The 13,871-nt window shown below is 35.7% G+C and overlaps 1 protein-coding gene across 2 annotated transcripts in view; it reads left to right on the top strand.

Annotated features, from left to right (window-relative positions):
• brsk1b (BR serine/threonine kinase 1b) overlaps window positions 1–13,871 on the top strand; it is a 29,331-nt gene that overhangs the window by 8,768 nt on the left and 6,692 nt on the right. The window contains exons 8-15 of one of the 2 annotated variants that reach the window (XM_056453689.1): window positions 868–1,014; window positions 1,903–1,934; window positions 2,823–2,987; window positions 3,724–3,821; window positions 6,856–7,006; window positions 10,933–10,993; window positions 11,794–12,079; window positions 12,380–12,428. In XM_056453689.1, coding sequence (XP_056309664.1) covers window positions 868–1,014; window positions 1,903–1,934; window positions 2,823–2,987; window positions 3,724–3,821; window positions 6,856–7,006; window positions 10,933–10,993; window positions 11,794–12,079; window positions 12,380–12,428 — 989 coding nt within the window. Of the gene's footprint in view, window positions 1–867; window positions 1,015–1,902; window positions 1,935–2,822; window positions 2,988–3,723; window positions 3,822–6,855; window positions 7,007–10,932; window positions 10,994–11,472; window positions 12,080–12,379; window positions 12,429–13,871 lie in introns of both variants that reach the window. The other variant, XM_056453688.1, reaches the window with a different exon arrangement.

Genomic DNA, 13,871 nt, shown 5'->3' with positions numbered 1-13,871 from the left:
ACACATTAAGTATAAATACAAATACACAAATTCTGTAGCTTAATAACAACAATTACTGTAATTATATTTCATTACTCATCTAATAGGGTTCTACATTAATTCAAGAATAAAATTCAAATCTCCCAATACTGCCACAAAAATCATATTGCAGTTACTGGTACTACAGTGAATTCATGGTAGATTTATGGAATAATCTTGTTTATCCTGATTGCCAGTTTTTGTTTGTCAGTTTCGTTGTCAGAACACAAGTGCTGTTTCATCTGGCTTCACGATAAATAACAAAGACATTTATGTTCTTCGCTTAATTCAAGTTGTTTTTGGAAGTAGCCACATGATTGATGTGAGAACATTCTGCATGTAAACAAACCTAAACTTGCACATTGCTTCTTAGTATGTGAGGTGTTTAGTTCTGTTCTACTTTAAAGGATAAACTTCATATTAAACATGTGAAGAGTTTAGATACAAAAACCTCTAAATGCTGTCTGATTCATTTTTATCAGGTTCCTGTGTGTAGGTTCAGTAATTTAATTTTTATTGCAAAGTTCTTTTCATGGTCTTCAAAGTGAAATAACTCAACATAAACAAAGGAGGCTGAGAATAATGCTAATTTTTTATGATGGAACTCTTCTTGTTATAATTTTATCAAGGAATAATTATATCTTTCTAATATCGTTATCATTTTATCACCTAGCCTTTTTCAGCATTTTAATATCTTTCTTATATGTCCATAGCAACTTATTAAAACATAAGTGGCTGTGGAAATGAGAGTTTTTTGTCACAAGATGGTCATTGATTATATAGATATCACAGGCTGGATGCTCTTGTCTGCTCTCAGAAAGGTGTGAATTGTATCATCTCACTTTACAGGGAGCGTTGCCCTTTGACCATGATAACCTGCGTCAGCTGCTGGAGAAAGTGAAGAGTGGAGTATTTCACATGCCTCACTTCATTCCTCCAGATTGTCAGGCTCTGCTTCGTGGCATGATTGAGGTCAACGCTGAGAAGCGCCTCACGGTATGCAACACAAAACAAGAAAAAAAAACTGTTATGTTTAAATGGATTGGATATTATATATTTACACTGCTGTTTATAAGTTTGAGGTTAGTAGGAGGCTGTTATAAACAATAAATGAAATATTTTCACAGTTCAAAATGATATATCTAATATATAGTTATTTATATAAATGATCAGCCCTTCTGTAAAATTTGAATTCCTTGTCAAATATTTCCCAAGTGCTGTTTAATGGAGTAAAACATTTTTTCAACACATTTATATACATATTTTACTAGTTATTTTGCAAGATACTAGTATTGAACTTAAAGTGCCATTTAAAGCCCTAACTAGATTAATTAGGTTAACCAGGCAAGTTAGGTGAATTAAGTCATTGGACAACAATGGTTTGTTTTGTAACTAATCGAAAAAATTAAATCTTTAAAGGGCTAATAATATTGACCCTAAAATTATGTAAAAAAATGTGAAACTGCTTTTATTCCAGCCTTCCTTAACGAAATAAGACTTAAAAATATTATTTGGAAATGCTGTGATGATTAAATGCTCTGTTAAACCATATAAAAATGAATTAAAATTTCACAGGAGGGCAAAAATGTATATTAACATTCCTGTTCCTGTGATGTCAAAGCTGAATTTTTAATGTCTGATTTGCAACCGAAGAAACATTTTGGATAATTATTAGTGTTCAAAATGGTTGTGTTGCCTAATGTTTTTGTGAAACCCTGCTGATCTTTTTTTATAGAGAGTTCAGAAGGATATCATGTTTTACAATATCATCTGTTATAACATTTTATATGTCTTTAAAATCCCTTTTAATTTAAAACATTCTTCTTTTGCATAAAATAATTTATCTCTTAATGCAATGCAATGTGCCTTTTTTTCTTTTCCCAGTTGGAAGAAATACAAAAGCACCCCTGGTATCAGTAAGTAAAACTATTCATACTTGAAGATTTCTGTCATTATTTATTCAATCTTTCCTTTTTTAAAACTTTATGCTGTTTTGTTTATATAATAAACCCATGTCTATGGAGTCAAACTAGGGCCATAAATACTGCAAAACAAAAAAAAGTTTTGTAAACAAAAAATAAAGTATTGAGCAAAATAAATAAATAAATAAATGCAAATCTCCAAAAATAGCAAAGTGAAAATTAATTTTTGAGAAATAAAAATGAGTTTTGCTAAAAAAAAAAAAAAAAAACTACAAAGGGAAAATTAAGTTTTGGGGAATAAAAATAAATTTGCCAACAAAAAAAGAACAGCAAATAAAAATCAAGCAGTGCAAAAAAGCTAAAACATTTTCAATTTAAAAAAAAAACTATATATTTGCAAAACAGTTTTTATAGCATTGCCTTTACAAAATTCGTCCAGTCTATTGCAATGCTCATTTTAATTTGCTATTTAGTTAACCGTTGCGATGCTGTTTTCACATTGCACTTCACGATTCTGCGCCCTGATTTGACAAGGGGGTGGAGTCAAGGAAACCTGGGCATTTACGGCAGGCCTGGACCATACTGTGTCTCCAAGTGATGATGTCGCTTAAATAGAGGCAGGTCTGGGCCTTCCGTAAATGACCAAGTTCCCTTGACTCCGCCCCTTGTTTTTTTGCAATGCTTGATTTTCATTTGCAGTTATTTTTGTTTTTGCAAATTTCATTTTTATTTCTCAAAAATTCATTTTCGCTTTGTGATTTTTGGAAATTTGCATTTATTTATTTATTTTTGCTCAATACATTTTTTTATTTGCAAATCTTTCTTTTATTTTGCAAATATATATGGCCCTGGATTGACTCCATACATGTCTGTGTTTCTCAGAGGGGGCAGGAATGAGCCGTGTCCAGAGCAGCCGCCGCCGAGGCGTGTGTGCGTGAAAAGGATTCTGTCTCTCACAGATCTGGACCCCGATGTCCTGGAGAGCATGCATTCCCTGGGCTGCTTCAGAGACCGAGTCAAGCTGACCAGAGACCTGCAATGTGAAGAGTGAGTCTGAGACATTTCAGACTCAACATTAAGCAAACAGGATTACACTAACCTTAAAGTCATAGTTCACCTAATATTTGTTTTGTTTCATTTACTAGTGGCATTTTTTTTAGCAATTCATCAGTACAAATAAGTGCCCACATATTTTGATGCTCTTTTTATAGGACTGTTATGGTTGTTTAGATATAAATTGTCTTTATGTGCAGTACAGAGTGTTTCAAAAGCTGTGTGTGCATTTAAGATCTGCTTCATCGCTGACACGGTAGAATACGTTTCCAAGTTTGTTTCCTAAAATGGATTGTAGGCAAATATCCACTTCATCATGCACTCATTTTATTTTCTGTTTTAAAAAACATCCCATTAGTTTGATGAGAGACACAGCATTAAAAAATTGTGTGCAAGCGTGAACTGTCTGAATGAAACAAACTATAATGTGACTGTTTTGCAAACCTCTTTTGACCAATTTCATCAAATGAGTCGTGCATTCGTGTTTTTAACTGCTGATAGATACAGTGAGATCACTGAAATATTTATAGAATAATCTAAGTTGTCAGAAAATGATTTATCACTGATAATTTACTGCAGTATTTGTGACCCAGTACAAACAATCTTGTTATTTACTCATTCCACTCCTGTGGGATTTATTTTTGTCAGTGAAACTTTAAAGAAGATGCTTTAAAGAATGATTTTGATGATACAGTGAAACTCACTCATATTTTCTGGTATCCGTTTTTAGAGAAAACCAGGAGAAGCTGATCTACTACCTTCTGTTGGACAGAAAGGAGCGCTACCCTAGTTATGAAGATGAGCATCTTCCTCCCAGAAATGACGTTGGTGAGTGAGTTTTGTGGTTTAGGGCTGCGTGTTGCCGTCGTGTTCAAAGCTATTCACTGAATGCCAGGAGAATAGCCAGTAACCTATAAAGCCTGCTGGTGCTTTAGGTCTGAAAGTAAGCCAGTTTCATTAAAGGGCTCTAAGGCAAACGTCAGTGATTTGTAAATGTAACATATTGAGGGCTCGTTCCCCAAAATAAACAGATCAAGACCAGCCGGAGACTAAAAACAGACTTCAAGGTGGAGGATCATCAGCATTAGGAGCTTGAGAGTGGAGTCGGAGCATGTGCTTGCTAGGACAGTGTAGTGAGGGGGAGAACAGGTGCTGCTGGTTTTTGGAAAAGAGCAGGATCTTTTTTTATGCTTGTAGATCATATGAGTCAAAAGCTGTCATTCTGGTATTGACGCTCACAGTTTTTCACAATACTTGCATTACATTTCTTTTTTTATAATGCTTATTATGTCAAAGTAATGTCTCTCACCAACGGGGCTGCATAATAATTTTGAAATACATTATAAATGAAACATTGTTTACACTCATATTGATGTAAATAACATTATATGCAGGTTTTTCCACCAAAATAAAATCTTGTGAGTAAGAACAGAAAAAAATAAAAAGTAAAAACATTATGTGGGAAATGCCTTATTGCAACTTACTATTACTTTATAAAATAAAAACATAATAATGGTATTGATAAGAACTACGCATACATTAATAGTGAACACTGAAAGAAGTCTAGTTTGGTCATTTTGATATATATGACCCTTAACAACAATATACTGTCTGGGTCCAAATTAGGGCCAAAAATCATAAGATTATTATGTAAAGATCATGTTAAATGAAGACATGTTGTAAATTTCCTATTGTAAAAATATTAAAACATAACTTTTGTTTTGTAATATACTTTACTAAGAACTATAAAGGAGATTTTGTCAATATTTAGATTTTTGCGCCCTCACATTTTAGATTTTCAAATGGTTGTATCTCATTTAAAGCTTTTTCATATTCCATAAGAAACCAAATACCAATGGAAAGATTATTAATCAGTTTTTAGAAGATGTTTAAATCCCAATTTTGAAAAATCTGACTGGTTTTGTGGTCCGTGGTCACATATATGTGGCCAAATGTGAATTTAAAAAGTCATTGCTTGTTATTTTGTAGGTTTTTAGTCACGTTTACATCTGGTATTAAGATGTGGTCAACACTTTAGAATAAGATTGTGTTAGTTAATGTTAGTTTATGTATTTAGTAACATGAAGAAAAAATGAAAATATACGTCCTTTACAGTTGTTGTTCTTGCTTGATAACGTTAGTTAATGAAAATACAGTTGTTCATTGTTAGCTCATGTATTTTAATAATGCATTAGTGAATGTTGAACTATGTTTAATAAATGCTGTACAAATATTGTTCATATTTAGTTCATTTTAGTAAATACATTAACTATTGAAACCTTATTCTAAAGTTTGACCAACATGTGTGTTGTTAGATCAAAGATAGACGAGGGAAACACGGTACTATTGTCACTCTTTTTTCCACTTTGGACCATTTTTTGATGAGAGTCTAGTGTCAAACTCAGTTCCTGGAGGGCCTTAGCCCTGCACAGTTTAGTTCCAACCCTGCTTCAGCACACTTACCTGGAGGTTTAAAACAAGCCTGAAGGTCTCAATTAGTTTGATCAGGTGTGTTTAATTAGGGTTAAAGCTAAACTGTGCAGAGTTGCGGCCCTCCAGGAGCTAGTTTGACACCTGTGGTCTTGGCCTATGCAGGTGTATGTCTATGAATGTTGCTGTTTACTTTCAAGTCATCTTTTTACTGTAGTGCTTTTACAGTGTAGGCTGTGTCAAAGCCACCTTACATAGATGAAGAGAAAAAATATAAATGCAAAGCCATAACCATATTTCAGATGATGAAACATATTCAGCATATCGGTCAGTCAGCAGATCAGTGGTAGAATGTTGGTGTAGTTAGATTAGAACTGATTCAGTTCAGTTTAATTCATCCTAATTAGGGCTGCAAGATACTGGAAAAAACTGACATTGCAATGTTTTGTTTTTCTGCAATGTGTACTGCAATATGAACATAATTTCACAAGATTACTCTATTTGCAAAAAAATCATAATTTCACACAAACAGATCTTTTTACAGGGAGTGCATTTGCATAAAATGCGCAAAATTATACAAAAAAATTGGCAAAAAATGTTTTATACACATGAAAATAATAGATCAAAAAATAAAATGGAAAAAAACAACGCTTTATAGTTATAGTCCAACAGTACTGAACAAAAGAAATTCAATAATTAAATGTAATATAAAACCTCAGTCTTCATTGTATAAATAAACACAAAAATTTTGTTAAAGCATCGAATTATAATTTCTTGTGCCTAAGTTTGCTTTAAATCTTACAGTCCCAGAGCTTAAAAACATAAAAACAAAAACCTTATTATATTAAAGTTAAACTTTGCAATGACAACAAAAATCACATGTCTTCTGAACTGTGGTTCATGGTTAATAATAATCCCAAATGAAAGATTTTGTGATGTGACTGTTGCAGATTCACACATTGCGATATTAATGATTAAATGATATATCGTGCAACTCTAATCTTAATAACAGGTGTAAACAGGACACAAATTGCAGTTTGCAAATCTAACAAGATGCAGATTTCTCTTATTTATTAAACCAAATCATGCAGCCCTGTTGCCTTACTGTCTATCATTTCACTGTCATGCCATGTTTCATCTGTCATACAGCAAATGTTGTTTGCAGGTAATGTTTACCCTATTTGCTTAGAAGCTCTCCGTCTCTCATTGAAAAGGTCTTCTTTTTCAGCTTCTATGCTAATTTCCCTCTAAACACTGTAATAGAGATAATTCCTCCTGCATTGCAGCTGTGTATTTTATATATTGTGATATATATAAAACCAAACCTTATTCCAGCTTGGATATAGTAAGGTTTGTGTGTGATTTGACATCACGAAGCGCAGATGTCTGTGTTACAGTGGGTGTTTGTGTGTTGTTGTGATTGTGTGATCAGATCCTCCCCGTAAGCGGGTGGACTCGCCCATGTTGACTCGTCATGGGCGCTGTCGGCCGGAGAGAAAGAGTCTGGAGGTACTGAGTGTGACAGAGCAGGGCTCTCCAACACCCCCCCGCAGAGCACTGGATACCTCTGCACACAGCCAGAGGTACACGCAAACTCTTCATGATTACTCTGTCTTAACCTTCATCTGAAGTCAAGCTTGACGTACCACATGTGTCCTTTGTTCATGTGCCTTCCAAAAAATGTGCAGGTAAATCCTTAAAGACTAGTTCATACAGAGGATGATAAACGAAATGTCAGTTATACAGTCGAGGCCAAAATTATTAGCCCTCCAGTGAAATTATTATTGATATTTTCCGTATAACTCCGTAGTGATGTTGACCAAAGAATGGACATTTTTACAATATTTCCTATCTTTTTTGTCTTGAGAAAGTTTAGTTTGGCTGGAATGAAAGCAGTTTTTTAATTAAATTTTTTTAAAATAATTTTGAATATTATTAGCTTTATTCAAGAGTTTACACTTAGCTGATGATTGATTATAAGCTTGTTTGGCATGCTGTCCTGGGAGAGAGCCCTGAGATCAAAAGATCCTCGAGCAGCGACGTTCTTGCTGTGAGGCAACAGTGCTAACTACTGAGCCACCATGCCGCCCAATCTAAGAAAAAAAAAGTGGGAGAAGAAGGGGAGGATGGGGGATTCTTCAAGATGAAGATAACTGTGGTATGAAGACTATGGTTATTTATCATGACTTAGGAATCGTCTGATTGGAGAGTCGTGTTTTAGCTAATGTGGGTCCAGCTGTGATCAATCATAAGAACGTGATCCTCTTGAAATTAGTTTATAAATAAACTTCACTTAAAAACGCTTTTTCTAATTGGCTACTGAAAAAACCTAGTTAAGCCTTTAAAATTCACTAAAATCTGAACACTAATTTCTTGCAAAATAAGAAGTAAAATATTCAACATAGGCTCATTCTGAAAATGTAGCCCGGTATACATTTCTGGAGATTGCGAATTTTGTAGCCAGAAGTACGTATGGCTGCATTCGTCTTTAAAATGAACACTACGGGGCGGTATGACGCTGTTCCTTTTCGCACTTACTTTCTGACCACTTACCTCCATCTGGAGGGCTTTACTGCTGTTACCAGTTTGTCCAGTGACTTGTCGAGTAGGTCAGAGGATTTGAGAATCAGAGCGGAGTTTACCATGACAACAGGCTACGAGTCCAGCAAATAATGGTTTTAGAAAGCAGGTAAGATGAAAAAAAAAAAAGCTAAAACATTAAATAAACAAGTAAATAACAGGGTGAGAATTGGCTAAAAAATAAGGCAAGGACTTTTCTTTTTCTGTATTGCTTTTCAAAACACTGTGGTTGGGTTAAGGGAAGGGGGTAGGCAGGTCAATTGGTGCTTTGAAAATACTGTTGGTTGGGTTTAGGGAAGGGGGTGGGGGATCGGTCGGTTGGACAGTCAATCAGTTAGTCAGTCAGTCAACAGCGGCCTCTGATGCATTTATGTGAGAAGTGCAGGTGCAAATAGCTCTTCCGAGAAAAATTTGAGATCTCAAATTCTTACTCAGTGGCCTCTGGTGGAGTCACGAAAACAAAAGCTGCAAAAAAACGTAGCTCCTGGGACGTATTTCACAGTCTCCAGAAACGTATTGACCTTATTCTTCGCGTACGAGCAGGCGCAGCCATTTAAATCTTTTTGGCTCGACACTTCCGGTCCCATTCACTTCCATTCAATTTTACGCTGCTTGATTTTGCAAACTGATATTTTGTTATTATATTATTCTGCTTTGTCTGTATAGTCATGGACCTACTTGTTTGTAGAGCAAGTAGTTTGACCGTTTTTTACCTTTTATTATTCCTAGTCATTTCTCCAATAGGCAACTAAATCGGAAGTTCTAAAACAATTGCAAAAATGAACACACTTCCGCATTGTAGAATAAGGTCAATATAGCGGTACATTTTCAGAATGAGCCTGGGTTAAAAAATATTATGTACTGTTATTATGTCAAAGATAATAGAAATTAGTTATTAAAACAATTAAGTTAAAAAACCTTCCATTAAACAGCACTTGAGGAAAATGTGAAAAATAATTTAAATGTGACAGGACAGCTAATAACGTTGACTTCTACTGTACATAGTTACACATAAAGTTAAGCTCTTTAGAGTTTGCAGCTGTAGTGATAATGACACAGAAACAATAATACAATTTCATTGAAGACACTTTTAAAAGACATGATGATAAATGCTAAAAAACAATGACAGCCAATCAGGATCCATCCTGCTTTTTAAGAGCCCAAGCATTTATAGTGGCAGACTACAAAACTGCAGCATGTACATAAAATAAACAGAACATTGTTGTGTGTTGTTTGAATGCTCATACAGTTATCAATAAAGTATTTTTGTAGTAAACATCCTTAGTGTGAACGGGTCTTCAGGTGCAGATTTTTTATCAGATGATATTTTAGTGTAAATTTGTGCGTTGATTTTACTGTACATTTGTGCTTACTTATTCAGTAAGCAAGAACAATCCAATATAAAGTTGCTGAAATAGCAAAAGTATGTATTTAATTCTACTTTCATTATACATTAAAATTGAACAAGCCTCATTTCTGTGTATATTAGACTCATAACACATAGTACTTTATTCTTAAACACTATTCACCTGCTATGTCTGTGACTTTGTAAGTTGTAAACAGTAAGTTAAGAGTGCTTGTGCACTATGTTCCAGTCAGTGGCAGTGTTTATGGCAACAGGAATGGGCATATTTCATGGTACATGTTAGTTGACAAGTTCTTCTTCATCTTTTTATCTTATATCTTTCTTATATCTTATATGTGTTTATTTTTGTTGGTTGTGAATAAATTAACCTCTGAATGATAGTCAGTGATGCGTGGCTGAGGACACTTTGTCTCCGGCAGCATCTCATGTGCCTTTCAAGTCAGAAATATCATAATTTTGAGTTCTTTGCACATGAATGATCAAGCAAAGTTCTCTTTACAAGTGAGATACTCATAATTCTAGACAAAACAGAAGAAACTGATCTGTAATATTAATGATATAGAATAATATTTTTTCCCAACATTTTTTAAACTTAGAGTTTTGGTAATAATATTTTTTTGGTCTCTTTTGATCTCACCTTGAAGTGTTTTTGTTGATCGTTTAAGGGGTGAAGGTCCTGATTCAAGTGAAATGAAAGAATCAGGAGATCAGGAAATTCAAAACAGCATGCCAAAACTTTCTAGACCAGTTTGCTTCAGCTGGTAAACACCTTCAAACTACCATTGGTCCATGGTGTTTAAATATTATGGGTTTGGGGCTGTTGGTTAGAAATCTCTTAGTATAAACAAACATAGAAAAGCTGCTTTTTAGTAGAAAAAGTGCAATTCAAATTAAAATAGGTACCTTTTTGTAGTCTACTATAGAAAGAGCAATATTAATTAACATGAGGTGACTTGACTGCTGAAATGGAGATTTAACATGTAGATCGCTATGATCAGATGCTTTCTTAACTGCTGCTCAGGTCCAAACTTCGTTTTACCCATAATGAAGAATGAAAAAGAACTGGTGTGGGCACATTGGATTAAACTAATAAAATTAGAATTGTATCTAGTCATTCAGCTCGAGAGGATACGCTCTTTGGAACCAAAGTCTCAACGCCAATTTCAAACTGTGTATGGCAACCTTTTCTGGATTACCTCAAAACTGATTAGTGCTATGCCAATGATTTATTGGAACAATTTATCATACTCTGATAATTACATCTGAACATTATGATTGCTTTGATTGCTAAATACCCCCATTTGTTTGTTAATTATTCACTTTAATTAATTACATTTTTATTTTCTGATTTATTGCTAGGGTTCCTATATTTATTCCAGTGGGTTTCCGTTGTATTGTTTTTGTATTTAAAAAAAGAAAAAAGCTTAAATTTAAAAAAAAAAAAAAATGAATTAAATTAATTTCGCCACCTTTTTTTGCAAATGATATCACAGTAGTTTGCGATTTGATCTGCCTTGTAGTACATCAGGACGGTTTTACTGACACGTGTCGCTCTTCTGATAGGTCTCGATCTGTAAGCGGAGCATCTACCGGCCTCTCATCCAGTCCCCTCAGCAGCCCTCGAGTAAGTAACCCACACCTTTTTGACCATATCTATGTTGTATACAATGTAAAACACTTCTATGTTGTGCTCAGTGTGCAATGGTGAAACATATTGTGTTTGTTTTTGTTATTGTGGTATCAATAGCAAAGCTGAATTGCATTCAGCTCCTCTTTTTATGTTCATCTATCTCATACTGTCCTCATACTGGAGCCATTATTCACACTAAACACACACACACACATGCACACACACTCACAGATATATTTATCTCGTTTTAACTTGCATTTTGCACTCTAGTGAATGAGCTAACAACTGTCTACTAATTTCTACTTTCACGTGCTTCTCAAAGAGAATCATTTTGCTAACTCTTCACAGTTTAAATTCTAATGTTAATGATCATATACCATAGCTCTCATTAACGCTCATGACCATTGCTGTGTCCATCTCTCCATTCCTCTTTCCCTCTCCATCCCTCTGTCCTTTCTCTTCCTACCTGTCAGAGCCCAGTTTTCACTTTCAGCCAAACTGAAGTCACCTCTGCTTCCGCCACCCAGTCCAAAGACCCCAAAGCAGGAAGTTCCACCACACCCCGGGCGTCCCAGCGCGCGCCTGAGCAAAAAACCCAGACCCTGCCCTCGAAAGCAGCTTCTGACCGCCCTCACCTGCAGTCTATGAAGTCCCTCCCCCTGCAGACTCCCCCGTCCCCCTCTCCCTCCCCTTCTCCGCTCCTGTCCCCCATCCCTCGCTTCTTCTTCCCTGCTCCTTCTGTCCTGAAGTCTGTCACTAAGACCATCTATCCTAACTCTGCCCATGTGTCGCAGGTTACCCCGCAGGGCTCCCCACTCCCCACCCCTCTGGGGACCCCTGTGCACCACCCCCAGCACCCCCCTCCCACCCCGCCCTCCTCCTCCTCCTCCTCGTCCTCCTCGCGGGCTGAAGGAGGTGGTGGTGGTGTGGGTGGTGGTTCCCTGTCCCTCACCCCGCCCTCTAGTCCTGGGGGAAGTGGTGGAATGGCTGCCAGTAGTTCAGCCCACTGGAGGACGCGCCTCAACTCCTTCAAGAACAACCTGCTGGGCTCGCCGCGCTTCCACCGCCGGAGGCTACAGGGTGAGAGACGCGTCTGTCCACTTCCTGTCTGCTTGTAAAGTCTTGACTTAAGGAAACTTGTTCTGGGTGCAAGCGTGTACTCGTTTGAAGAACTCTCTCAACATCTGTTAATGAAAAGTATTATAATCTTGTCTAACATTTGATGCTAATCTTTAAAAAATATTTACTGTAACTGCAACTGTTTGGACCTGGAAAAAGTGATGTCAGGCTTAACAAGCAGATTATTGCTATTATTAAGTATTATTGCTATCATTACAAAATGTTGATTTATTATTACTATTTATCTTATCGTTTCGATAGTTCCTACGTCAGAAGACATGTCCAGTTTAACTCCCGAATCCAGCCCAGAGTAAGTATTTAGTATTTTTAAAGTAAGAACTTTTTTTAAAGTTAAATACATATATAGCATATACAGTTGAAGTCAGAATTATTAGCCCCCCTGAATTATTAGCCCCCTGTTTATTTTTTCTGTATAATTTCTGTTCAATGGAGAGCAGATTTTTCCAACACATTTCTAAACATAATAGTTTTAATAACTCATTTCTAATAACTGATTTATTTTATCTTTGGCATGATGACAGTAAATAATATTTGACAAGATACTAGTATACAGCTTAAAGTGACATTTAAAGGCTTAACTAGGTTAATTAGGTTAACTAGGCAGGTTAGGGTAATTAGGCAAGTTATTGTATAATGATGGTTTGTTCTGTAGACAGTCGAAAAAAAATATAGCTCAAAGGGGCTAATAATTTTGACCTTAAAATAGTGTTTAAAACTGCTTTTATTCTGGCCGAAATAAAACAAACAAAAATTTCTCCAGAAGAAAAAATATTATCAGACATACTGTAAAAAATTCCTTGTTCTGTTAAACATTATTTTATGAAATATATATATAAAAAAAGGCATTTATTTTTATACTGCATATTTAGTATTGAATTTAGTGGAATTCAGAATTCAGTAGATTATAGAATTTGTTATGAATAACCCTATAATAACGCTTGTGATGCTTAAGCACATAAAATAGCTTAGTTTGCGTTTATACAAAATAGAAATTTAGGCCCAATCTCAATTATATATTTTTTTACCTCTTCCCCTTCTCATTGGCCCTTGAAGCAGAATGTGAAAGGGAAGGGCTTCAAATTTCACCCCTAAGAAATGGGACACCACTACAACACCTGCACACCTCATCATATGTCATAATGATCTCTTACTTCATATGACGTCAGACGATGGCGACTGCTGTAGTTATTCTAGTTTTTTTGGTATTTATCTTCAGTAAATCACAGAAGACAATATCAGGTTATCATAACGATCTAATGTGGCAATAGGCTCGTAACTATACTGTGCATTTACACCGTGGCCATGTAAACACAAGAAAACAACATTAACATTATAGCAGACGCTGTAAAAAGCTCATTCCCAGCCACTGCACTTTTCTGACAGGGTATTCCAGTGTCAGATGTGAAAGTATGTTGTGGGACTGCTATACTCGAGTTATTTTTAGGGATTATAGATAGCCAAATTTAGCGGTTCTTTTTTTTTAAAAAGCATGACGGTAAAATTTTTCAATTCTTTTGAGCATAATTTGGTGCGGCTCATCAATCAGACAACGCTTCTATGTTTGTTCTTGCTATCAATTGCCGGAAAAAAAGTGATAGGTAAAAGTGTTGTGATAAACCGCTGTGAGTTTACCTGCAGGCACTGCTTAATGTGTGTGCACGTGGAGGGGAGACAGATTTGTCCGGGGAGTCAGAACTTTCCTTCACCTCCTCTTGCGGGTGGGCCCACGCTG

This window comes from Danio aesculapii, chromosome 3, assembly GCF_903798145.1.
Source record: "Danio aesculapii chromosome 3, fDanAes4.1, whole genome shotgun sequence".
NCBI classification, from domain to species: Eukaryota; Metazoa; Chordata; class Actinopteri; order Cypriniformes; family Danionidae; genus Danio; species Danio aesculapii.
Note: the sequence above shows the minus strand (reverse complement) of the source record. Positions and strands in the feature narration are given on the sequence as shown.